Below are 27,649 nucleotides of genomic sequence, written 5' to 3' on the forward strand. Positions count from 1 at the left end.
CATGTTATCAGTAAAGTTTCAGGTTGGATCAAAGTCCGATGCTATCATTTAGTTATGTTGGATTCATTATTTTTCCACTAAAATACCATTACTTATGTATTATTCTTTCTCTTAATTATTTAAAAGCATCATTTTTCTTAAAAAAAAATATTAATTATTACTACATCTGGTCTTTAATATATGACCTAGTTAACTAATTTGAAGAGATTAAAAAATCTATTAAATTACTTAATTATTGCAGGTGTTACATAATCTCTCTAAAATACTTACATATATCATTAGATTATATATTAATTTATAAGTGAGACAAATTATTTTTAAAAAAATAATAAATATAAATAGAGTAACTTCTTTAATTTTTTAAAATTAGTCAATTGAATTTATATCAATGACCGAAGGTAGGATATAAATAGGGTAGTGTTCTGGATGTCGGCACCAAACAATTGGCCAAACGATGCACCCCTCACCCCGGCACCACGTTATTAATGAGGATAATTTGCATTTCCGATTCCTAAATACTAAAATAAAGAGCCCCACTTGTTATGATAATCCTAATATTAGCTGTTAAGTATGATTTGCCATCCCCTTTTCCTAATTAATTACTTAAAGCAAAAGGCCCTGCCTGTTATAATAATCCTAATATTAGTTGCAATTTACATAAATTGTTACAAAAAAAAGCGTAAATGTGCAATAATTCGATAAAACTCCTTTTAATTTTTGAATTTTAATTTATATATAATAATAAATTCCAAACAAAATAAGTTGTTGCTTGCATTTTTATATTTTGATGATTATGCTGCCTATATTTTTAATACGTAAAAAATAATAAATTGCACAATAAAATAATTTATTTATTATATTTTTAGCATATACAAGAGCAATAAATTATGAAAAACATTATTAAAATGACATTTTATGAGCGGGACGGTGCGATAGCGTAAGCATAAACTTTGGAATCAAATATGAAAAAAGAATAAAGCAGGGATTAAAAAGAAAGAGCCGTTGGCTCGCAGTTCCTTTAGCTTTTGGAAAAGTGTTGCCGCACCGAAAGCCAAAAATGGAAAAGCAAGTCAATCGTTATGTCGGATTTCAATTACCCAGTAATTTGCCGAAAGTACCCAAACGGCCACAGGAAGACTTTCGTCTATCCATACCTTACCACCATTCAGGATGTATTTGAATTGGTATTAGGCAAAACTGACTTCTAATCTAACTGATTTTTGTAACTAAAATTAGAGTAAAAGTAAGTTAATGTAATGCAATTTATATTTGGATAGGGTTTAACATGCACTCAGTAGTGAAGCATTAACATCTCTCAGCTAGTGGATATTTTCTGTCAGCTTTAACATCCTTGTCCGGGCATAGGAAATTCTTCCAACAGTAGTTGGAAATTCTTCTGGAAAAGTATAGGTTATGAACGTTAGCCCAAAAACACAAGTTATTATTTATATTCTTATGGCTTATTTCACTGTCTTGAATTATATGGGGCTAGTTTATATTGACCGTGATTTCAAACAAGCCCGCATTTCAATTGCTCAGTAATTTCTCGGAAACACCTGAACAACCAAAGGAGCACTTTCCTCTATCTATGCCGCATTTCAATTGCGCAGTAATTTCTTGTTCTATCTTTGTCCGGTAAAGTAAGCTTGACATATCTTTTATACACACACCCACACGGAGAAATATTCCAAATCAATGATAGCTGGATGCCTGGATTGAGTGGGGGAGACTCAATAAAACCCATATTACGTTTGAATTTTTAGGGGAAAAAAATTATATGTCGGAAAAGCACCCCTCAATTATGGCCCCGTTTGCAATCATGATAGAAATAACTTATAAACACAGTTTTACATAAGTCAAAACAAAATTCATCTTATATACTTATCCGCATTTCATGAATTATAATTAAAAAAAATACTTATAAGTTATTCTAAATGAGTCCTGTATATTTTGGAATTTCATAACCTCAAAGCCGTCATTTTTTCAGCCTCAGCTATACTTAGAACTTGGGTTTGGCATGAGATTGGATATTAAATTGTTCTAAAAACTATTTTTGATTGTCAAGATTAATAACACGTAAATACAAGACCTTAAACATGAAAAAGCTTACCAACCTAAAAGAAACATCACATACGCACAGGGTCACAGGCACATGCGTGCTCGTGCACACTTTTTTAAACACAAGTCAGCAGAAAAATTGTAATTCGAAGAGTTCTTAATGAAACTGAAATCTTTTTAATTTTTAAGGGACAATTTAAAAATGCAAAAGGATCATAAAAAATTGAAAAATTCTGCACCATCGCCTGCGCAATTCGTATCGTTTCTCAACGTCCAAATGAGAAAAGGAGAATTAGAGATCGATAGCGTACAAAAGCAAGAATAGTAGTTGGAAGACTGCATCACTCGAATTCAAGTCTATTACCTATATATTTTAATATAAGAACTCGTTTAATTTGATTTTTAATTTGATCTTAAATATAAAATCTTAATCTATTTTATCTTTTATATTTATCAATTTTAGCCTCAAATAATTCTCATAATAGTTGCATATGTTAAAAAGTTATTGTCAATTGATAATTCAAACACACATAATTAATAATAGTCATTTAAAAACAATTATCTATTCACTAAAAATAATTCATTTAACTAATTTTCTTAATCTTCTCAAATTAATTAATTATTTTATATCAAGAACAGCATGCATATCAAGAACCGGAGGTGGTCTTTTATAATTCCAGGATAATTTCCTAAAAGCATCAAAAGTTCCCAACAACCAAGATTCTCATTTATTTTTGGGTCCCAGGCTACGATCCTCTCCTCTATCTTTTCTCAGTTCCGCCCCTCCTCTCTCTCTTTTTCTTTTCACTGTCGTTGGATCAAAACGTCAATGATTCACATTTAACATTTTATAATAAAAAAATATCATTAGAATTACAGATAAAAATAGATAAATAAATTTGAATTGTTAAAATTTGATCTGAACAATTCATAATTATATGTTATCATAAAGTAGATTTTTCCCCTTATTTTTCACCACAATTGAACTATTTGGATTGGATTTTAATAGTTTAAATTTTTTTTATGTACTTTTTAAATAAAATTATATTAATATTTATTTTTATAAAATATTAAATATAAACTATTGGAATTTTGGTCCAAACTGTGATAAAGAGAAAAGGAGCGTGGAGGATAGGATCTGAATACTTTCTGTTAGCTTCAACATGGCAGAATTGATAGGAAAATATATGATTTTTTTCCCCAGAAGAAAAGTGTTAGAATAATTTAAAATTTATGTTGACATAATATTTAGTATTTGCCATCATCATAGTTCTAGTATGATGATGAATAAGTAGGATTAAAAACAAGCTGTGCTGAGAGGGGAAAATTGCAAAACGATCAATTAAAAACTAATTGTTTGATGTTATTATTTTTCTGAATGCTTTTCATGTAATATATTATTTTTTACTATCGTCTTGGATATTTTGCAAATTGCAATGAAGTGGCTAAAGGCTTTCCCCTCATTAATTATTGCAATCGCTTGGGATAAAATAAGAACCAAAATTCCCTATCCTCGCTTGTGGTATCGTTTTTCAAAGGACACGAAAGAAAAGGAGAATCATTAGACGTGGGTAAGGACAAAAACAAGAATGACTGTTGGAAGACTGGCAAATGGCAAAGTTGAATTTTCAAAAGTCTCCCTGGACAAGCAAGTTCACATGGATCCCTCAAATTCAAGCCTTGTATTTTACAATTTCAGAGTAGTTTCTCATAACCATCCAAAGTTCTCAACAATCAAAGAAAGACTTTGGCCTATCTATGCCTCGCACACTAGTGAAGCATTAACAACTCTTGCTTTCTCGTTCCTCTTTGTCCAGCTTTCTTCCTTTCTTGCTGCTAAATACTTTCTATTAGATTTAACATGGCGGAGTTGGTGGCTGGAGCGTTTCTCTCGTCTTTCCTTCAGGTGGCATTTCAGAGATTGGCTTCTCATGACTTTGTTGAATACTTTCGTCGCAGAAAGCTCAATGATAACTTGCTCAAAGAGTTGGATATCACCCTTAATTCTGTGGGCAAAATTGTTGACGATGCAGAGGAAAGGCAATACAGAGACCATCATGTGAAGAAGTGGCTTGACGAGCTCAAAGATGAAGTCTTTAAGGCTCAAGACTTGCTGGACGACATTGCTATTGAGGCATCACAACAGAAGCTGGATGCCGAATCGCAAAGTTCTACTGGTATCCGCAAGGTACGAGGCTTCTGTACTACTCTTGCTAGTCGAAATCATTTTGACAAAAAGATAGAGTCAGAGTTAAAAGAACTGCTTAACAACCTAAAGAATCTTATGAAGCAAAATGAGATATTGGGATTAAGAGAAGGGCCATCTGCCGGTGATCAATCGGGAGTGATGAACAGGAGAGCATACAGAAGATTGCCTTCAACACATTTGATAGATGAATCCGATATATATGGTAGAGATGTTGATAAAGAGAGGGTTGTAGAGATTTTACTGTCACAGAACATGGGATGTAGGAATCAATTGCCTATGGATGTGATTGCCGTCACTGGTATGGGCGGGATGGGTAAGACAACCCTTGCACGACTTGTTTATGAAGATCCAAGGATGAAGGATCATTTTCAACATAAAGCTTGGGTGTGTGTTTCTGAAGAGTTTGATGTTGATTGTGTCACAAAAGCAATTCTTCAGTCACTTAGTTGTCCAACTGAACAAGATTTTCACTCAAATCAGTCTAAACTGAAAGAGACATTGAAGGGCAAGACATTATTTCTCGTTCTTGATGATGTCTGGAATGAGAATTGTCAAATTTGGGAGGTTTTCACCGCTCCTTTGAGACAAGTGGCACCACAGAGTAAGATTCTTATCACAACCCGTAATAAAATAGTAGCGGAAGTTATGTGTTGTGCCTTTACATATCCTTTGAAGCCATTACAAGATGGAGATTGTTGTAATTTATTTGTGAAACATGCATTTAACAACCAACCCGATGCTGTTGGTCCAGATCTTGTACGGATTGGTAAAGAAATCATAAAGAAATGTGGAGGATTGCCTTTAGCAATAAAAACACTGGGAAGTTTGTTGCATATAAAACTCTCTTTTCAACACTGGAATAAGATTTTGAAAAGTGAGTTTTGGGCATTGTCAGAAGATCATAGCAATATTGTTCCATCCTTAAGATTGAGTTACCATTATCTACCCTCAAATTTGAAGCGTTGTTTTGCATATTGCTCAATCTTTCCCAAAGATTATGACATAGATAAGAATGTCCTAATCCAATTGTGGATGGCAGATGGTTTAATATATCCAACTCAAAGAAGTACGAGCCTTGAAGAAACAGGTGATGAAATTTTCAATGATTTGGAGTCTAGGTCCTTTTTTGAGCCATCAAAAAAAGGTGGTGATTATTTCATCATGCATGATCTGTTGAATGATTTAGCAAAATCTGTGGCAGGAGAGTTTTTTGTGTCACTTGATGCTGCTCAAGTACAAGATATGTCAACCAAGACTCGCTACTTTTCATATATAAGATGCAAAAGTGATAATGTTGACATTTTTGAGAAAGTTTTAAAATGCCACCAATTACGTAGTTTTATCCACTTTGGCAGTTATGAATTTGGCGTTGGCAATGATATAATGTCCAGGCTTTGTTGTCTCAAGTACATACGACAATTATCTTTGAAGAGATCTCCAAATTTGAGAAGCTTGACAGCCGGCATTAGCAATTTAAAGCACCTGCATTATTTGGATCTTTCCTACACTTCAGTTGAGAAATTGCCAAATTCAATGTGCTTGTTGATTAATTTACAAACGTTGAAATTAAGAGGTTGTGGTGACTTGACTGAGTTGCCATCAAATTTGTACAAACTCATCAACTTGCGTCATCTTGACTTGAAAGGCTGTGACATACGGAAGATGCCAAGAGGTATGGGAAAGTTAAATCAGCTCCAAACAATGAATAAGTTTGTTGTGGCAAAGAAAGGAGGATCAAATATAAAAGAATTAGGAGCCTTTAACCACTTAACAGGCTCACTAACCATCTCAAATATGGAGCACGTAAGTGATCCTACAGATATGAGGGAGGCCAATTTGAAAGAAAAGAAATTGGATAAATTGACATTGTTGTATCAGGGGGACAGCTATAGTCGTGAAAAGGCACGACGCCAGGAGCACGTATTGGAAGCAGTTGAGCCAAATCAGAGTGTGGAAGAGCTCGTCGTCAAGGGATACAGAGGTACTAGATTTCCAAAGTGGCTTCTTGGTGTTGCACATTTTTTACCCAATTTAGTGTGTTTATGTTTGAGTGGTAACAACGATGTGAGCTTATTACCACCACTTGGGGAACTACGTTTCCTCCGGACACTCGTGATTTACCAACTTGGTGGAATAAAGGTGATAGGTGAAGAGTTCTATGGGAATGGCTCCTCAATTGCTCAACCATTTCCTTCCCTCTTATATTTAGAGTTTTCTAGAATGGACGAATGGGAAGAATGGGATATATGCTACGAAGGTCAAAGTTTCCCACGCCTTGAACAACTTTGTATATATAATTGTCCTAGACTGACAAAGTCTCTGCCTCAACACCTTCCTTGTCTAAAAACACTAGTCATTTCGGGATGTGGGAATTTGGAGGCGACACTTCCCAGGTCCTCTTCCATGGAGAACCTGTCTTTAGGGGAGTGTACGAAGATATCAGTAAAAGATATGCCCACATGGAGCATCTCAGATGTGCTTCCACCTCTCCATGACCTATCTTTATGGCGTTGTCCAGCAATGGAATCTCTTCCCCAAGGAGGTATGCTTTCCAGCCTACAGCGTCTTACAATCCATTGGTGTTCCAAGGTCATTGCGTGTGGTAGGGATTGGGGTTTGCATGAGTTGTTGTCTTTGAAAGAACTTGGAATTAGTGATGACGTCATGGAGTGGTTCCCTGAAGAAGAGAGATTGTTGCCGCCCAATCTCCAATCTCTGTCATTCAATTATTGTACCAATTTGAGAAGAATAAACCATAGGGGTCTTGTGCACCTCCATTCTCTCACTTCCTTATCGTTTAGGTGGTGCCATCAAGTGAGTTTTGAAGGCATGCCAGAAGAAGATGCTTTACCTCCATCCCTTTCTCACTTAACTATTGGTTATGGATGTCCGTTGCTGAAGGAGAGGTGTGAAAAGGAGAAAGGACCAGATTGGCCTAAAATTGCTCATATCCCTCATGTAGACATGAAGACACTAGACTCTCTGAAAGGTACTTCCTCTATACTTATTCATAACAGATGTTGAGCTTAAGTTACATACAAATAAGTTCCTCCATGGCATGTCAACATGCACACACACACACCATCTACATTCATATTCATGTTGTATGTCCCATGCTGCCCTGTAATATCATGGATTCTTTCCACTATATTTGCTCTGTACATAAAAGATTAATTAATAATAAGAATTGGAATGCCCCGCCAAATGATTGCTTAAAGCATTGCATGGGGCCTTAAAAATATACATAGCTCAAGAATAATATGATTAATTTTAAAAGAGAAATTTAGGAAAAAAAATCTCCTATAAAAAATTTTGATTGGTGAGAAGGACCTAATTATCATAGTATCAATGCTGTATACTGATACTTTTTGTATATAAAAATTTATGATCCTTCTCACTAATAAAATTAATCAAAACTAAATTAAGGCCAGAAATTGAAAACTAATTTATATTTTAACACACTTTTTATTGTATGTGCGTGTGTAGGTCTGTAGGATTTGAGCCAAAAAAAAGAAAAAAGGACAGGGTGGAGAAGATGCCAGTAGCTACGGGAACGATGGACACCGCAACGCATCATGCGGTTTCAAAAAGTGTTGTGTTTGTTGTCAGAGACCTCCTGCTTCTTCTTCTTTTTCTCTCTTGCTTGATCCATATTTGTTCTGCTTTTGTGTTCTGGATCTGAAATAAATATGAATAAGAATATTTATATCTTATTGGGGACAAGTTATGCAGGCTATTTTTATCTCATGTTTGAATATGGCTCTTTACACTTTCTTCCGTTAGTCCGAAATGAAAATTTGACATGACATGATGGTTAATTATAAGCTTAGCTTGTCAATTATAATGCATATAAGATATGTGAAAATATTATTCTTAAAATTTGGATTAGTCAATGATATTGGATATCATATTATTCTAAAGAAAATATTTTGATTGTCAAGACTGATGGCACTTGTGTCGGTAGTAATGTGAGAGAATAAAAAACTATCACCATATAAAAGAATGGGGCATTAGATGCACCTCGAAAATGAGATTACGATGCACATTTACCCATTATAAATTTGAATTGCTTTTTTATAACTTTTTATTTTGAATTAAAAATGAAAGTATTAGCGGCCTAAGTTTATAAATTATGGAGGAAAATGAAGTCCAAAATTAAGGCGCTAGCTGAAATACTAAATGAGGCATTGTGGAGGAAAAGAGGGACAAATGTTTTTATAAAAAAGCACTTATCGCGTCCGGTCATTGAAAGGATCAGACGTGAAACATATAAAAATTAAAAAAAAATAAACATGTGGTGTCAGGCCCAAAAAAGAGAGACGTTATGATCTTTTTTTTAAACTTTCAGTTGTTTAAAATTGTTTCTTATTCTCAGGCCCAACAAAAAACACGGTTTTTCTTATTCGGACAGCTTATGACACCTGTTACAACACAAATAGGTGTGATAACAATTCTTTTTAATAATGTTCATTCACCTATGGCATCTGTTCCAAAACAAATCAGGCACCATTACTGTTTAATTTTTTTAATGTGCGTAATTTATTGTTCTATTTTAAAACTAGCATGTGCTCTCCCGTGCGCTGCACGGGAAGCAGAAAACGATGAGATGAACATACCAAAATTTTCAATTCCGGAATCAACCAAATGTCTTAATGTGCAACAACTATAGTCATTCCGCATGCAAATATTGAATCACAATAACAGCAGCACCTTACAAAAAAAAAAGTTAACTAACCTACTGCAACAAATTACTAAATATCTCTCTGTACACAACATTAGTTGTTGTCGTCTTCATGCTGCATCCACACTCATCTACAATAATCTTCAAGCCATCCATTGATCGAACTCTAGACAATGCGACATATAATTGTCCATGTGTAAAAACTGGCCTAGTCAAGAATAAGCCTACATTCCTCAATGATTGACCTTGACTTTTGTTAATAGTCATAGCAAATGAAAGTGTCACTGGGAATTGCCTCCGTTGCATACGAAATGGCCATCGACTCTCTGATGGATTCATATCCATCCTATGCAACAATACCTTGTGGTTGGGACACGATCCATTTAAAGTAATCGCTTCAATGACATTCTTCCCAAGCTTAGATATCTGGAGACGAGTACCATTGCAAAGGCCTGATGCTTGATCAATGTTCCTTAATAGCATAATAGGGGCACCTACTTTCAAGTATAACTTATGTGGTGGTAAGCCTGAACTGTTGATAGTATTTAAGAATTCAGTAGTATACAAGTTGTCAAAGCTATCACTGTCTTCAGTTGACTTGCAAACAGTGTCACAACTAAGATACTCATAAGAATCACCAGGCAATAAAGAACACATGTAATCATTAATTTGATTCACATGGTCAATCGTGGGTGCAAGAATTGCTCTGTTATTGAAGTATTCGCTGTTCCCAAGATTTCCCATCAGATCCACATAGGTTGAAGAAACAATTGCCTCTATTGGATTTGAGAATTTTGATACTAACAACTCAGGTGGAATTTCAATCTCAGCAATACCATCATTACTTTCACCTAGACGACCATCACCTACAGCTAACAACCAATTGGAGAACCTCTCTAACCTTTCATTGTCTTGGTTAGATGCAGATGATTGCAAACGCATATTCTTTGTCAATTGAAACATCGTGCAATGACCCCACAAGAATGATGAGCTTATACATGCATTGACAACACTTGCTCTTGTGCCTTTAGGGATAACAGGAAGAATTTGACGAAAATCACCTCCCATAACGACACATTTACCACCAAATGGATGAGAGCAATGCATTATATCTTTAAGAGTTCGATCAAAGGCTTCAATACAATGACGTTGAACCATAGGAGCTTCATCCCAAATAATCAATTTCGTGCATTGAATCAGTTTTGCCAAAGCAGAATTATGCTTTATTGAACAAAGTGAATATTCAGTTATTTGGATTGGGATAGCAAACCTAGAATGAGCAGTCCTCCCGGAGGGCAATAACGTAGCTGCAATTCCACTTGATGCAACAGTCAAGACAATTTTTCCTGCTGATCTCAATGATGATGTAAGTGCATTCCACAAGAATGTTTTCCCTGTGCCTCCATATCCGTAGACAAAGAAAAAGTCTCCCATATCACCCTCCAATGCATTTAAAATCTTGTTGAAAATGTCCTTTTGCTCAACAGTCAAAGCAGCAATAAGTTGTTCAGCTTCTATCTGAAGAGCTTGTCGGTCGTATTTCAATTCTTGTAAGATTAGATGATTTGTGACATCTAAAGGCTCTCTATAAGTAGGGCGAGGAAGTGTAGGATAACTATCAAGACTCTTCCCATTAGATTGAAGCAATTTATCAATCTCAATTAGTGCAAGTTGCTCCTTCTCATGCAATGAAACTAAGTCGCCTGCAATGTAAAATTTTTTTCCATTATATAAAGAATAATAAATTTCAGAAGGAAAAAACATTTATGGCATCATTACAAAATTAACTTACTAAAAGTGTTGGCATCTTGGCGAGGAATGTACAATAAATCTTCAGCAAGCAGCTTTGAAGTCTCCTTCCAAACATTTTCTGGACGGCTAAGACAACAGCATAATAACATGCTCACAAACATTTTTCTCAAAGCATTTCCAGATGCCCATGAAGATGCCTCGTTAATTGCAACAATATACTCTCTGTCATCATCTAGTAATCCCAATGCAAAGCACGCTTCCCTAAATGTAGAATGTACAACACCATTAACTGTTTTGATCTCATCAAATGAACGTGGACCTCTTACTTTAGTTAGAAGAATTCGAAGGTAATATAGTTCTCCTGCTGTTGGTGAGACATGAGTTATTCTACCCACTGCAAAGCCCTTCTTCCTTTTCCTCCACTCTCGTTTATCTCGCTTGTAGACATAATGATTTGGAAATTCTGAATAAGTTAGAGTTTGAGCAAAAGCATCTATGATATTAAGCTTCATCCATGCGAGGAATTGAGATTCAGAAACCCTTGGTTTATCTAATAGATCAGCAACATCATCGGTGTTACAATAAATCACTGCTTGCTGATTAGGAAGATGGAAACTCAATCTTTCAACTGAAGGATGCCTATGGTGAATGTCAAATCCAAATATTCTCCATGAAGCTTCACACGCTGATATGTACCTACAGTTATAATATTGCTGTATTTCATCAAACACCCTTCCCCCGTTGTCATCAAATATGCCTGCAACCACTCTATCATTCCCTTTACTAATGTACTTGAATAAGTACTTGATTGCGGTTGATTGATTGCATTTCTCAACATTGATATGAGCTTGAAATCTACGTAGTAGTAGTGGATTGTAAGGGACAACATATCTATTATCTAGTGGGATAGATTTTGTATCTATGATACGCCCATCATTCCTTCTTCTATATGTTGGATAACCATCATCATCAATAGTTGTATGTGAGTTGTATTTCTTAGGGAAGTACTTACTGCATTTATGATCTTTCATGCATGGTGACTTCGGGTTTGCTGCACCACATGGTCCATGGACCATGAATTTCTTTACTAATTCATATAACAATGGTGAAGTGTTCTTGTCTGGAATTTCCGCACATATCATCGCATCAACATCTTCCGGGTTCTTTAGCTTATCCCTTGGATCAAGGAATAATAATATATGGGCATGTGGCAAGCCTCGCTTCTGAAACTCAATGGTGTAAACCTCTGCATGAGAAAATGGTATATATCATATTGTTAACAGATTATTCTATACATCAACAAATCAAATTGAAATTATAGTATTTGTGCAAACAATTACCTGCACGAACAGTGCCAAATAACTTTTCCTCCTTAATGGTCTTCATTAATGTTTGCAACTTCATTTTGAACACTCTACATAGTATATCAGGACGATCTGAGGGCTGTAATGAGTGTTTTTTGCAAAATCTTGTTATTTCAGGCCAAGCAGGATTGCAAGTAAATGTAATAAAAATGTCTGGATATCCTGCCCACCTACATATAGCCATTGCATCTTGGTAATTTAGTATCATATATCTTGCACCCCCAGTAAATGATGAAGGTAATATTATGCGTCTACCAGTGGAACTTGCATCCCGTTCTCCACTTGTTAAAGCATCTGATAATCCCTGATACAAATCAACACGCAATTCTTTCTGATGCGTTCGAATCCAAAGTAGCCTTTGTGACTCAATCATTGTATAACCATCAACCACAAATTGTTGTAGTAATCTTCGTGCATGTAGTAATGCCGATGCCTCATTCTCCCGCACCATCAACCTGAAAGTGAAATATTCTCTCATGCTTAGCCTTTTTTTCTTCTTGGTAGAACTAAGGGTGTCTTCTCTGTGTTCGATGTCATGCCTATATCCATCTTCTCCAAATGGAAATAGGATTGGATATTGGAGTGGAAGGTATGCAGGATGTAATTCACTAATATGTTGAATTGATCCAGACAATTGCTCAACAATAACATCCCTGACATTAAAAGCCATATCAACATCACCAACGACTAATGCTGCAACCTCTGAAGCAGATGGTAAATTGAATGTCCTTCCATCATGTTCTCTGCTGCTTATCAGGCATAATTTAAGGTCATGACAGTCTTCACCAATTATCCTTGATGATGCTGCTCGATACTGCTGAACAAAGGGATTTACAGCATCAAGAGCTTCCTTAATCTGCTTAACAATTTTTGGATCAATGCTTGTTTTTTCTTGATGCTTGCTACAAAATGAAAAAAATTATTAGCATTTGAATCATAGGGTAAAAAGGAATACTAATTCAGTAACATGAGGTTGAATAACTTACCACACAGCTGATATACGATTGGCAACCTCGTTATCAGTGTCATATATATATAATTGTGAGAAAACTGGCCTCGCACCTTCTGGTGGAAGCAAACTTCCTATACTGTGGTAATTTACTCCATGCATGATGAATGAGTAAGGACCACCACCACGATTCTTTGAGTGGTCAATGTTACCTCCCAATGACGTGAATGTAAACATGTTATTATATTGCCTAATATTGCAATGGAAATTTTTAGACTCTGCAGAATTCTTATTGAAAAATAGATCATGCAAGATTGGTGGTGGTGATTTCATGAATGGTATTTGAACTTTCCCTTGTAGGCAACAAATTGAGAACATGTTCACATTCCGTTTTTGGTCTTTCTTCACCCTTTCATTATACCAAAGTAATGCTTGACAGTATTTGCATTGGTGTATAGGATCACCTTCATCCATGTAATCTACAAAATAAAAGTCAAATTGGTCAAAAGGATTGACATGACAATTTTAATTTAACCTTTAAAATGCAAAGATTATATTTAAAAGCCGATGCTATTACCTGTGGATCCAAACTCGTCAATGGTTGTCACATTTTCAATTGTTTTGTCTTTGCCCAACCTCTCATGTTGTGTACTTGCCATTGCTTCTGTTTGATGATAATAAACGTGAGTAGTAAGCTAAGTTTTCAAATGCAATAGATCTTCAATGTTTAAATCAATCTATCCTAATTATATGAGTAAATACCTATATTACTGTCCTCCTCAATGCGATCACTTCTAATTTCATCATCATGATCCGACCCATAAGCGAAGTCAATATTGCTATAATCTACTATCTCTGCTACAATAAAAGAAATATGGTGAGCGATGTTGTAAATCAATTGTATAACACAAAAAATGAGGTCAATAACGCTAATCGACACTTGTAGACCATCCAATCAAATAAACATACCAGCTTGCGTATCAGTCATTGATTGGCATTGCGCTGCTCGTATTGTACTTGAGTAAGGATCCTGAGGTACACTGCTAGTGGAACTCGGATGTAATTTGCCAGCAAATATATCACCTACTTGTGTGAAAAATAAAGACACATCAATTAAATACAAGGCAAATAAACTGCTGCAAATTTATTATTATTATTACTAATGACCTTCAGTTGTTAAAACGAAAAGCTCACCAACTGATTGTCCTATGTTTCTATAGTTTGCAACCAATCTTTTGGTCATTTGTGTAGCTTGCATTGATTCGTCATTTGACTTTTTACGCTGTGGTGGTTTTCCTGTTACAGTCACCAATTCCTCAACATATCAATAAAGAAATGTTATTTTTGATGTTGGAATTAAATAGTAATATTTCTCCTGATGAATGAGAGATTATTGTATTTGATTTTAATACCGCCAATTGCAATTACTAAGTGAATATTTATGATGCACGGACACCAAAGAAAATGCAACTTTATACCAATTTTATTGAAGCCTAATAATGTTGGAAACTAACTTACGCCTAACAAAGAAAAACACAATGTGTACTAACTAACACTTTCATGAACCATAATACACTTAAACCCAAATTATAGGCATATCTTTTAGGGATAATTAATCTACAAGTCTTTATAGTTTCTAAATTTTTCCTCCATTAATTAATTATTTTACTTATTTTTATTAAGTAATTATTAACTTAATTTCATTATTAATATTTTCTACTTCATTATTAATCTATCTTTTATCATGTGCTGTTCATGTCTTTAACCAACGGAAACATGAAAAGCAAAACTATAGGCTCTCGTGTTTTCATTTTTCACCATCTAATATCTAATGCAAACCACCCAAAATTAACGCATCATATAGGCTCACACTTTTGTCCAATTAAACCAACACAAAACCCAAATAACAAACAAATCTTTTACCACATGTCCATCTTGTCTTTCACATTGGACTGAAACTCACATGTAAGCCTAAACGTAAAAACTTCTTGCCGCATAAACTGTTCACTTAGATAAATTACATACTTCAAATTTCGACCATGTAAGGAACACAATATTCTATTATTATTCTCATTTCCTACTTCAAACAAACCTGGGACTGTCTCATCGTTGAATCTCTTACTCAAGTTTGATGCCAAGTTTGTAATGTCCTTCAGAGGACACAAGCTTTGTTGATCTTTCCGCCTGAAGTCCTTCATACCAATACTTATAACTTCTGAAGGCTGTGTCTGTAATTGATTCTGTTGGGACGGTAACTCACATGAAGTGATCTTCTTAGCGTCTACGGTATATGTGACTGCAAGACAATATTTTCCCAATATTTGACCAGTATGTCTTACAAACAATGTTACCAAAATGTGTCTAACTAAAAATTTGTACTGCAATATTTACCTTCTGGGATGCCTATAGTATGACTACTGGTAGACAACGACGCTGACACTGGGTTATCTTCAAGTGAAAATATTTGAATAACTTGAGGTAGAATGCTTCTCCTTTTCCTTCGAATAGGCTTGTCTTCACTCATTCTATATGATTTTGGTTGGTCACCGTTAGTAGGTGGTCTAATATCTACATCAACATGTCGCACAGTTATCACCTAATAAGTATCTGTGCAAACAATTTTCCATATCACAAAAAACTAATGAGACATACCTGGGTTTTTGTCAGGTGCAGATGAAGTTGAACATCCTGATAACGGTGTGAACTCTTCCATTGAAATGATTTCATAAACCTGCGGTTTAGCATCTTTGCGTTTCCTTCTCGATGTTCTTGATGCCTGTGAGGACATGGTGTCTAAGTCCTTTCCTGTAGTGTGGAGACAATTATTCCATGCATATAACATAACCAATATATCATATATCAATATAATAAAATAAAACAGTAAGTGAATGATACCTTCCGAATATTCTTAAACACTTAGAAAGTTTTGACCGTATGACGTAATGCGTACAGTATGATATAGACATAACCAATTAGACAGTTGTATAGGACAATGACAACACATGCACATATCCCACGAGACAAGGTTAATCTACTTGTATTTGAGACTAATAATGGGAACTGTGGAAGCACTTCATAAGAATTAATTAATCAATCAACAATTATGTACTGCATGTAATAAACTAATATATATTTAATTTATACATCAATTTATATTAATTTTGTTTTCATCGATTTAAATTGCCACTGTGTTACCGTCAAGAAAATTTTCCCAACCAAATAATACTAATCACTTATTAATGAATAATTGATTAATTGATTAATTTATTTTCTTTAACAGTAGCCTATGAAGTACACCAACTCATCTACTTTACATATTTGAAATATTAATTCAATTCCATATTAACTACTCAATTATAGAAAATTAATTTGATTCATGTGGTTTTAACTTCGGAATGACTATTGAATTTGTGACTAACTTACGAATGAATATGACCATTCAATTCTATACCCTATAAATTGACTAAATTTGGTATCTGTACAAATTTACGTTTACTTATTTCATAAATTCATAAACTTTCTAATTTATAATTCAATTTAAATAGTTAATATTTAATAGATCATTGAAAGACATCCGGAACATTCCCTTGAATGTCATCTTGCATGGCTGTTAATGATTTTGGGAGAACATCGAATATAAATTAAGATAACAAAAATTAAGATAGAACTAAGAGAGAAGTAAACACAAAATGAAACTGACATAAATTCAAAACAACATGCTACAATGTAAATAAAGATGACCAACAACACAAGTAACCTAGCAGCACGATCAACGAAACACAGCACATACGACAACACTCTCAGAAAATAACATAAGTGGAACATAATACAACTCATCCTAATTGAAGAACAAAGACAACAGACTACTTCTTCTCTTGCTTGATAACTTTAACTACCCTGTCCTCTGGAACAGATGAGGAGGGAGTATTTATAGTCTTGGACACTTCAAGTGCGGCGACTCTCTTGCCCGAACCCTTTCTTTTACCTTTAGTTGGGGGAGCCTTCATGCTGTCACTCAACTGTGATAAAGTCATATCATCTGCATTACTATCAATTTCGACTTGAGCTGACTGCACAGGAGATGCAATATTGCCCTCTACATAGGCACTCTCATTTATGTTTTGGGTTGGAATAGAAATTTCCACCTCTGGGGAACGGGGATCTTCACCTCTTACTTCATTGAGCTACATATGATAATAAATAATACAGGTTCATTAAAAAATGCATGGCATTCGGAGAATGACTGACTTCAAGTATCAAATAAAATAAAGATATATTTAAAATATAACCCAACTAACCTCAGTAGTTGGGTCGTCATCATTACACACTTCATCCTAGAAAGATATAAATTTTTTAGTTTTGGTAACAGTCAAACTATAAGTTTAATATATTGGGATCACATTGAATAGTTGCGTTTAGGTAGGCTTCAAGTATCCAATGAAATCAAAATCAAAATGAGTATGAAATATGACATAACTAACCTCAGCTGGGTTGTCATTAGCAGGCACCTGATTCTATTAACAGAAAAATGCCAAAGATTTAGTAATAGAAAATAATAAATTATTAATATATTAATTAATAATTGATTATTTAATGAATATTGATTTATTGAATTATTGAGCATTGTGTATTAAATATTAATAAATAATAAATATCAATATTTAATATTAATGTTAGATATTAGATATTTAATTAATATTTAACATTTAATATTTAATAATTGATATAAATTATTAATTAGTTAAGCACTAAATATTGATTGAAATAAAAAAATAAATCAAATATTAAATATTAAATATTAAATTAAGTATTAATTAAGCATTAAATATTAAATATCACATTACAAATGAATCCATTACCTCTATCGCTGCATGTATGAACTGCTCAATAAGGTCTTCACAAATGGTATACTGCAGGACACTTATGCTAGAAGAGGGGTACCTCTTGTTATAGTCATTAAGTTTCAACTTGAGGATCATCCGCTTGCCAACCAATTCATCCAAGCTATCCGGGAAATCATATTCACATTGAGCCTGCTAATGAATACTTGTTAATTCAAAGTTAAATTTAATACAGTTTCATATGTTTAAAATATTAAATATGATTTGAATGATACCTTTTGAAGTAAAACTTTCATTTCTGTGGCATTTTTGTTGAACAGCTGCACTGCCAACTTGTCCCAAAATATAACAGAAGTTTTTCCTGACTCATCCTCAACAACGTAATGGACCTTCAGCCTTTAAAAAAAAAAAAGGCAAAGTCTATGAGGTGAAAGAATTGCAAACAGAATCACAACATGTCTCTACTTTCATTATCATATTGAAGTGTCCAATATTACTTAGGCTCAATTGATTCAGGCTTCTTCTTGCATGTCATGCAGTACCATGACCCATCTTCCATCTTGGGCTTACTTCCACATTTAGAGCAGCAATCATATGTCCATCCATGTCGGGTTTCCAGTTTCATGATAACACAGATAATAATAAATGTCGCATCCTATCAAAACAAACATAAAACGTTAGGTAGCATTTTCATAAAGAAATAAACCACTAATAAAATTGGCATGCATAATATCCAATTAACTCACTATGCGCTGGTTTCCAATCTCAGAAATGACAACTCTTGTATTATTCCTCATCATGTTATCAGCTGAAGGTTGTCCTGACTGAGTAGGGATTGGTTGGGTAAGGGCTGTCATCACGGGAGAAGAATTTTGTTTTGCACTGCAATAATATGTCACATTACTTGTTAGTCTTGCATTAGTAACGAATAATAATGACTCTTTATGACACCCATGTTTAAACTCTTGTAATATACTTTGCAATCAAGTCTTTCACTTCCTGTAGGCACGGGTTGAAAAACACCCTCGTAGCACTGAATGAACTGCACAGCTGTGGACGTCCTATTTTCATAAAACAAAGTTGCTTATTAGGTTTCATTAAATGGTTCCACTTTAACTGAGTATCAACTTCAAAGTATCATGTGAAAACATACCATCTTCAGCAAAACCAACCCTAGCAAGATTGATCACAACAACAACTAGCGTCTCCATATTTTCCAAATAATTAGCATATGCATCAGTGGAGCACTCATCAAAAAGGACACATTCAATATCATTCTCCCTAAGAACAACGGACGAGGATGATACTTATGTAAAATAACAACCCACAGTGTCTATGATATAAAGAGAAATGAAATGAGAATGAAGGAAAATTTTACTCATTGTCAACTAAAACCATGCGCAGCTTATGCTTTGTGTCATTTTCCTTCCTATATTCTTCCAGCAAGCCAATAGATTGCACAAAGGCAATAACATCTACAATGAGTTTCAATATTAAGATAATAAGCAATTAGTAATCAGGAATCAGTAATAAAAAATTAGCAATAAACATATCATATATTTTCATTCCAGTTGTACATATTTCGAACAATATCAATTACCAATCAGGTAGTCAATACAGGTTCTCTCAGTGCACTTCAAAACCTCAGCAATAGGTGTAAAGGAGTATGCATTAATCGGAATTGGTCCATCTTGTGGCTTGATGTAGGTTTGCTGTGTAAAGGTTATCTTGAAGGGATTATTGGTACCCCTGTACTGATTGTTGTTGGAAGATACAATGAAATTAGCAATAAAATAGGTTTCCCCTTCAACTGGAAAATCTCTGAATTGATCAAGTAAATGCCTGCTCAGAACACTTGCTTGAATTCTATTTCCCTGCTCAACGACAACAAAAAAGTTAATATCAATATCAATAATCAATACTCAATTAACAACAAATGAAGCATATAAAGAATAAAACTATAATATTCAAATCCTTCACTGGTTAACCTCTTCATCAACCAATATCATAGTGATACAAAACAAATCAGCAGGGGCAAACTTTTGATAAACACTCCATTTCCTAAACACACGTGTTATGATCCTCCACCTATCGGTCCCTTCATTGAGGTCCTTCAAAAGTGAAACACGAGACATGATGTGAAAGAAGTAAATGAGAATACTTCAAAACAAAGATGAAGTTACAAGTGGGGATGTGGAATAGTTAGCAACCCATTCAATATTATATAGCCAGTGAGTAGTGCTGCACTTCCTGCCAAAATGTTCATATCAATTTTTTAGAAAACACTATTATACAGACCTCGATTTGTGTCGATCAAATATTGTCATGCATCATTACTCATATGCCACAGATAATGGGCTGGACAACTTCCTTGCACCAAAAGATCCCTACAACACAGTTGAACCCACAGCTTCGTACCGATATGATAAAGACATGATTCTGCTGCCTAGGCATGATAATATTCTAAATTTATCATTTACTCCCAGGTATGGTCAACTGTATGATGAAAAATAAGTAGGGCAACACAGGAAACCTTTCTAATGCAAACTGCCCAAATGCATTTAATATTTGAAAAGCACTCTACATAGGTATGCATGAGGAAAAGCAAAAGGATGCTAAAGGATTACATCATCACTCTGCATCATCATACAGAATGCATTAATGGTTAACGAAGAAATGCATTGGTGACCCACATGTGTGTAAAATGCAAAAAATGGGAAAATAATAGCACCAACCAATAAAGACAGGTGCAATATAATATATAATATTATCATTGCAGCCCACATAGTAAACCAACACCTGCCCATGCGATTGTCAGGACTGGCGACATCTTCATGGCATGCTTCATTATCACAGTTAAAAACAGTACCAACCAATATGTTTTCCTTCCTATGTTCCTCAATTAAATACAATATCATTATATATCATATCCATGCATAATAATCATAAATTTAACAAATTCAGATATTCATATATTTATACATCATATATCATATATTTGTAATAAAAGTCTTCTATCATAAATGTTATTAAAAGATTAAAATACCCCTTTATAATTAAAATACCCCTTGTAATAAAATTCAGATCGCATGAGGCCTAATTAAGAATTTTTGAATGTTATTAAAAGATTAAAATACCCCTTTATAATTAAAAATATTTTTCCTAAAAAAATAAACCATTAAAATTTGGAATAGTACAATATTTACTCATAAATGCATTGGACGATATGTACAACTCTTGTATGGAGAAGCTTTATGTTCTTTTCATTTAGTGTTACCCATATGCAAAACTTCAGCCTTTTCCAGTACTTTGAAACACTCTGTATGCTTAATAAAAAAGCAAGCAAATGCTATCCGACAACATAAAATAATTATATTATATTATATTGATATATGTGTAATGCAGTGTAAATTATTAACCCAGCATATCAGAAGAATTTTTTTAAAGCAGATTGAGACCTATCAAACCGAGCTTGTAATCAATTACTCGTACGACTTGGTCAAAAGGTCCACCTATGTTTCTCCAGACTTATTTCATCATAAGATAATAAGGGGATCCTTATAGGGTATTGTCTTTAAAGATGATCTCTTAAAACTTACACTAATGTGGTAAATAAATAAAGCTCTGTTCATCATTTGGCAGCATATTTTGGACAGATTAAACCAAATGGAACGTTAGCAGCTGGTCCTCGGAAGTATAATTCAAATATCACTCAAAAAGGGTATAATTCAAAGTGTCTTACAACCCACTGCAATAGTCTACCATAAACACATATTCCAACGAAACGCAGAATGGTAGCAAAACAACACGTCATTACAGGGTAGTTAATGATACTTACATTAACATGGAACTAAATTCAAACATAGAGAAAGACCACATCGCATCTATCCAGTCTGAGGTAAGCAGTATAAAATGACCAGGTCACAAATAATATAATAAATAAGTAATCCTGAGAGGACAACTCAATTGGGCTGACGATTCTCTGCTTCATTTTGTAAGCTAATATAAATTAATGTGAAATACAAAATGGAACCTGTTCCTCTGATCAATGCTTCATTTTGTAAGACTGATATAGAGCTTACAATATGATATTTACCTCTGCTATGCCTGACATTATGTCATCCGAACGACATAGGCTATAGAGAAGTTTTGCTCCAACACGATTGTCAAAGCAACACAACAGAACCTTGTACAGAGTCCAAAAAAAAAGTTACTCATAAAAGGAATTATATTAACAGATGTTGCAGAATAAGAAAGTGTTATCCATTTTGAGTTATCGTTTAAAGGCAAGGCCCCAAAATATCTTTTGACCACAAAATATTAGAAAACATGGAAAATCATGGATAACCTTTGTCATCAGGGTTCAAAATACTTAGTTACATACTGTGAGCAGAACATACCTCTACACCATGTGAAATAATATTATATATATCAAAGCCAGGGAACACCTATAAGCTTCTCCAGTTAAATCCCAAATAACTAAGGATTACCCAGTTTGCGAGGTAGACGCAGAAAACACTCATACTTCGAACAATGTCTGAGGTCAATATATTCGTAGAGGAAGAATTCATCAACACCCTCCGACGTTGGAAGAATCGTGGAGTGAATTGGCTACGCATCGTCTGCGGTCCACTTGTGGTTCTAATAACACGTGATGAATCAACAAACGAAAAGATTATAAACGCGGCAGAAGGAGGTCGGGTGCGGGTTGGATCCAAGCGATGGTATGATTCACGTTATGTTTTACTTCGGTGCTTATATGGATTCATAAGATCAGAAGGTCTATTCTGCCATTACTTCGAATCAGCAGAATCATATGATTTTGCTTCCTCGTACTTGTACAAAAGTATCGTTAGGGCGCACAGCCCAGATATACATGTCATAATCCCATGGAGACATGATGAACAACTGACAATCTTTGACATGGCGGCTGATACGTATATGAATATCATACCGATATACAGACAAAGAAGACGAAGAACCGTACGCACATATTACCGTAGAGTCTCCCCAAATCCCATTACCTCCCACAATCATCACAACATCACTGTAAAGGAGGTAGATTTAATGGAGGACTCAATCAAATTGCCTTCTTCATCTGATTTTGACCCAGAGCTAGGCTATGTCACAAGTGATGATGAGTGAAACTAACTTATGCCGGCGTCTAATTAGGTTTCAAGATCCACTGACATGAATATGTCGGGTTCTTCCTTATCGGGCCTAACTTATGACTTTAGCCCATCATATTTTGCTTTTTAAGGTTTCATGGTCAAGTTACAATTCCATATTAGCTTGTAATTTTTAGTTATCAGGCTCCATGATTTAGAGTCAAGCAACGTAGTGCATGTTTAGGTTGGGTTCAATGTTATGTGGCTTATGTGTTCCTTTTTTTTTTTTGGGTTTTGAATGGTTAAGTTAAGTTATCAATAGTTGATTCATGTTTGGTTCATATTTAAGCTTCACAAACAATTGGGCCTCATATAATAACACAATCATCCTTTGATAACAATGCAATTCCATAGGCACTTACATTAATGGGCTTATACCCTTACGGCATAAGGTCAACAATAGAAAATGTGAAATTTGCCTACTATATTTGAACAGTGTAGTCATCAAATGGGTACAATTCTCATGACCCTTATTTACCCCCTTATACTGCCTACCATTAGCTGCACGATTTTACAAATGGCATGAAATTATTTCCACCATTGATATTATATTACGAGACATATGAACAGAAATTGTGACCAGCGAATACATTGAAATGATTGAAGAGTGTGACAGTAACAAAAGATGATAACCCTGTCAAATGATCCTACCGCGATCACACTTCCAGCCATGCATTTGAACTCGCCATTCCCTCGAAATAACAAATGAAATATTCAAACATTTTCACACTTAAGTTGTAATATGATATTGTGAAAAATATTCAACATATTTAGCTGAAACCGTCGTGAACTATAAAGGACGATCGCCACACCCAAAATTGTTGTTTTGCCAATTCCACCAGTTCCATGGATCCCCAACATACAAACGCCATCATGAGACTGATCCAAAAGTGACTTCACTTCTTCAATGCGAGACTTAAGTCCAACTGGGTGATCAACGCTATGTAAAGGGTTGGGTGGTAGCCTAGCATATACATCTTCCACAATCCTTTCGATAAACCCAAGTTTGCATCTATAGAAATTCAAATTAGTTTTGGTTATTTGCTCTTTGTAAAATATTTGTCACAGTAACATTTAAGTAAATCTAGAATAAAGAAGTTACAACAAAAGTGAACTTCTCAGTATTAAAATAATAAAAATCGTGTTCAAAAAGTTAATTCAAGACAGGGATTCTACTCAAAAACTTCTAACCTTGAGTAACGTAAAATTAGAACTAAAAATTCGACTCATAAATCAAAATGAAAATTGTGCGACAGTTAGCTAGTGACAGAAAACACTCATTTTCTACACTATTTTATAAGAAGAAGTCACGTTAGGTTGAGCTGAACGCATAACAGTTTTTATTCAAAATTTCAAAGAAGCAGGGATAGCTATAATAGAAAAGTAAGATTCCATAACTCCATGACTAAAGAAAAGTAATTAACAAAAAAAAATTGAAATTCAGAGCTCTAAATCCTAGATAAAGAAAAATTTGAACTGGATAAAAAGAAAAAATCTAAATCCTAGATAAAGAAAAATTTGAACTGGATAAAAAGAAAAATCCTAGCAGCTTCACACAAAGCAGAGCTCAATCTGCGCACTTTGTCTAAGTCATCTTTGAACCTATCTTTAAGAGCAGCCATGGCTTTCTCAAAGCTATTTCTCTGATATTGAACATCTAACGGATCGACCTTGTAAAAGACGGGCATAACCACCTGCTTCTTCACCTTCTTACACCCAATGATGTGGTCGAGTTCGTCTAAGCACCATGTGGAAGTAGCATAGTTCCTAGAGAACACAACAATGGAAATCCTGGATCTCTCAATGGCTTCAAGAAGCGCAGGTGAGATCTCTTCCCCCTTTCCAAGCTTCCTGTCGTCGATGAAGGCGTTGATTCCATTAATAGCACGGTGGTACTGAAGGGACAAACCGAATACCATCAAATCTCATTAAGGACATACCTTCACAGATTTTTGGGAGAACAACAGTTCCAACACAAATATTACCCATACCATCACCTACCGATGCTTTATCTTCCCAATGTTGAGGCCATCCAACACTGCGGGTTGAGCGACTTCTCCCGAGCGTTTACAAAACATTTGGGAAAATGATTTTTTCAAATGTGAAACATACATTAATGCCAGTAGGCAAAATGGCGGGGATGAGATTTATATGATATATTGATGAAAGCAAGAATGTGAGACTGAGATAAAAATGTCACCTCCATGATGCATGTTTAATCAAACGTTGGGTCGCTTGAAGTCCTGCAGTATGCAACTGTTTGATGATCACACAAGAGTTTGTGAACCATTTAAATAGGAATGAAAAGGGTTTGAAGAACTCTCCTAAATCATTCTCAACGCTGGAACCATTTATTGCGAACGGGTAGGAGGACTTGAAATGGCAACCACCACACTCCCTATCTGCACACCCATATTAATGATCCATTAATAGCACGGTGGTACTGAAGGGACAAATGGAATACCATCAAATCTCATTAAGGACATACCTTCACAGATTTTTGGGAGAACAACAGTTCCAACACAAATATTACCCATACCATCACCTACCGATGCTTTATCTTCCCAACGTTGAGGCCATCCAACACTGCGGGTTGAGCGACTTCTCCCGAGCGTTTACAAAACATTTGGGAAAATGATTTTTTCAAATGTGAAACATACATTAATGCCAGTAGGCAAAATGGCGGGATAATTTGAATAACATTTGACAAGGACTGGTCATATGTATGGAGCAGCCCAAAACAAGTTGCTGAGCCACAAAGGACAGGCACGGAGCCACATAATTTTTTTTTTTTTGCAATTGAGCCATGCACATACCGTGTAGTGCATATTTATCTCAGGAGCCGAATTTGAGCTGGTTTGGATGATCGGCTTCGGGGATGAGATTTATATGATATATTGATTAACATGTTTTAAAAAAATTTATTAGTTTAAGTGGCAATTTATTTACATCTTATTTAAAATTTTTAAGAGTTAATTTACATGTGCATATATAGTTGATATATTTATGTATGGCGCCTGTTGTATATATAACAGTGGTGATAGAATGATAATCTTATTTACGGCTTCTGTTTTTAAAGCAATAGAAGCCATGGGTAAAATTATTTCTGTTCCTTCAAACTAACATTTTGTACTAGTGTTTTTTACAACCTCCACTTTATCGTGGAATTTCTATGTCATTAGATTTCAAGACCATTGATATAAAAACTATGTTTTAATTACTAAATTATTTTTAAGTATAGATTAAGTTAAGGCCGCTTGTAATTTTTAAAGTGCGTGAGGATCTCACAATCTATACCAATTCATGTTGTCAATTAGGTAATGGATGGATTTAAGCGACCCTATGAAAAAAGGATCATACAATTAAACACATTTATGATGTGTTTCATTATATTAACCAGTTTTTTTCCTCCAATTAAAATTTTTCAGAGGGTGAAAATGCAAAACTATCCTTATAGAGGAATAAGGATTTCAAATCTGAAAGAAATTATATACACGCGCACGAGACATATATGCGCGTATGCACACTTTCTTAAATATAAGTCACCAATGCACACCTCACATATATTTAACAAATGAGATAAATATATATAATACAGTTTATTAACTAATGAAATTAATACCATAATACAATTATTCTCGATCGCTCCTGAATAAAATAGTTTTCTTCTCCGTGAACATTGGAGAGAAAAAAAGAAAGGAAGAAAAAATTTGGGTCAAGCAAAGACATAAAAATGGATAAATAAAAAAAATAAAATAATATTGAAATTAGTAGACATAAAAAAAATGGAAATTGATTCTCCTCTATATATATGTATAATAATTATTTTTAATTCACATTAAGTTTAATAATTAGTTAACATGTAAAATCAATAAGTACATGTATCTTTGCACCCAAAAAAAAATATAAGTACATGTATCTGGGTTAATCCAAACCTAAATGGGCTTTAACCCTATTTAGGCCTGCTGAAAAGGCAAGGTTATTTGAAGCCCAAAAAAAAAAAACAGAAGGCATGATTATAACTTCAGCTTTTCTAAGTTTAGTCCTAAAATTTTGGCAATTGCTCATCCAAATTACCGACTCTAATTTTAATGACACGCACATGACAACCAAGCATATCTTAAAATTTTTTACATATTAGTATCCATTACCATAGTAACGAGGTATTTAATTATTTTTATCAGATACTATTCATCAAAATATGAATCCATTTAATTTATTTTGGAAATCAATCATTCAAAGAATTATATATTCAAAATTTGTAAACCCATAACTATCATATTTATTTCTTGCATGAATAATTAAATATTCATTGTATGAAATGTATTATTTCCATGTAATTCATTTTGGTTTCGCATATATATTCGAAGCCATTCCCCTTCCTACGTATAACAAAAACAATATTTTATGGTGCTGATAGCCCAAAAAAAAGAAAGATCAAAGACTGGCAAAAGTTCCACACGATTTGGTTTGCTTAATGGTTTTGTTTATCATTGCGTCAGGTAACTCTCTCTCTCCCCTTCTTCTTTTGAAAAATTTTAATAGTTCATGAATTATTAACAGTGTATGTTTTTAAAAAGTTTATGTTATATATATATATATATATATATATTTTGGTGGGGGATTG

At 34.4% G+C, this 27,649-nt stretch overlaps 3 protein-coding genes across 7 annotated transcripts; 1 reads left to right on the plus strand and 2 right to left on the minus strand.

Moving 5' to 3' along the window:
• The first annotated feature begins 4,090 nt into the window (after positions 1-4,090).
• Positions 4,091-7,291, plus strand: LOC114738728 (putative disease resistance RPP13-like protein 1). The gene has a single exon (XM_028926793.1). The coding sequence runs from the start codon at positions 4,343-4,345 to the stop codon at positions 7,289-7,291; it is 2,949 nt and encodes a 982-aa protein (XP_028782626.1). The 5' UTR covers positions 4,091-4,342.
• Positions 7,292-9,002: 1,711 nt separating this feature from the next.
• LOC114738734 (uncharacterized) lies at positions 9,003-15,801 on the minus strand. The gene is made up of 11 exons (XM_028926803.1): positions 15,666-15,801; positions 15,405-15,581; positions 15,106-15,309; positions 14,181-14,309; positions 13,983-14,096; positions 13,776-13,871; positions 13,591-13,677; positions 13,051-13,492; positions 12,041-12,966; positions 10,741-11,946; positions 9,003-10,651 (listed from the first exon to the last, which is right to left on the minus strand). The coding sequence occupies exons 1-11, from the start codon at positions 15,799-15,801 to the stop codon at positions 9,003-9,005; spliced, it is 5,166 nt and encodes a 1,721-aa protein (XP_028782636.1).
• An 891-nt stretch (positions 15,802-16,692) lies between these two features.
• On the minus strand, positions 16,693-22,943 carry LOC114738356 (replication protein A 70 kDa DNA-binding subunit A-like). 5 transcript variants are annotated; one of them, XM_028926392.1, is made up of 14 exons: positions 22,345-22,943; positions 21,951-22,040; positions 19,843-19,965; positions 19,455-19,728; positions 19,233-19,329; positions 19,008-19,135; positions 18,831-18,915; positions 18,601-18,736; positions 18,352-18,509; positions 18,130-18,250; positions 17,873-18,046; positions 17,495-17,527; positions 17,312-17,347; positions 16,693-17,197 (listed from the first exon to the last, which is right to left on the minus strand). In XM_028926392.1, the coding sequence occupies exons 1-14, from the start codon at positions 22,471-22,473 to the stop codon at positions 16,877-16,879; spliced, it is 1,905 nt and encodes a 634-aa protein (XP_028782225.1). In that variant the 5' UTR covers positions 22,474-22,943; the 3' UTR covers positions 16,693-16,876. The 5 variants fall into 5 exon arrangements, with proteins under 5 accessions (XP_028782225.1, XP_028782245.1, XP_028782252.1 ...); XM_028926412.1 differs by having other exon boundaries at positions 19,843-20,300; positions 22,255-22,424; XM_028926419.1 differs by adding an exon at positions 20,153-20,300 and having other exon boundaries at positions 21,951-22,424.
• Positions 22,944-27,649: the final 4,706 nt, after the last annotated feature.

This window comes from Neltuma alba, unplaced genomic scaffold, assembly GCF_004799145.2.
Source record: "Neltuma alba isolate B1F8T4 unplaced genomic scaffold, ASM479914v2 tig00002811_pilon, whole genome shotgun sequence".
In the NCBI taxonomy this organism is placed as follows: domain Eukaryota; kingdom Viridiplantae; phylum Streptophyta; class Magnoliopsida; order Fabales; family Fabaceae; genus Neltuma; species Neltuma alba.

Bases quoted from the DNA above. Each gene is read 5' to 3' on its own strand.
- LOC114738728 (XM_028926793.1), top strand. From the start codon at position 4,343: ATGAAGCAAAATGAGATATTGGGATTAAGAGAAGGGCCATCTGCCGGT.
- LOC114738734 (XM_028926803.1), bottom strand. From the start codon at position 15,801: ATGTCCTCACAGGCATCAAGAACATCGAGAAGGAAACGCAAAGATGCT. The intron at 13,678-13,775 runs GTATTTACTCAT...ATCATCAAACAG, and splicing joins TGAGGAGGACAGTAATATAG to AAGCAATGGCAAGTACACAA. The intron at 13,493-13,590 runs GTAATAGCATCG...TTTATTTTGTAG, and splicing joins TGACGAGTTTGGATCCACAG to ATTACATGGATGAAGGTGAT.
- LOC114738356 (XM_028926392.1), bottom strand. From the start codon at position 22,473: ATGCGTAGCCAATTCACTCCACGATTCTTCCAACGTCGGAGGGTGTTG. The intron at 19,136-19,232 runs GTAAAATTTTCC...CGTTGTTCTTAG, and splicing joins ATGGTTTTAGTTGACAATGA to GGAGAATGATATTGAATGTG. The intron at 17,348-17,494 runs GTTAGTTATGTC...ATATCTTTCTAG, and splicing joins CTAATGACAACCCAGCTGAG to GATGAAGTGTGTAATGATGA.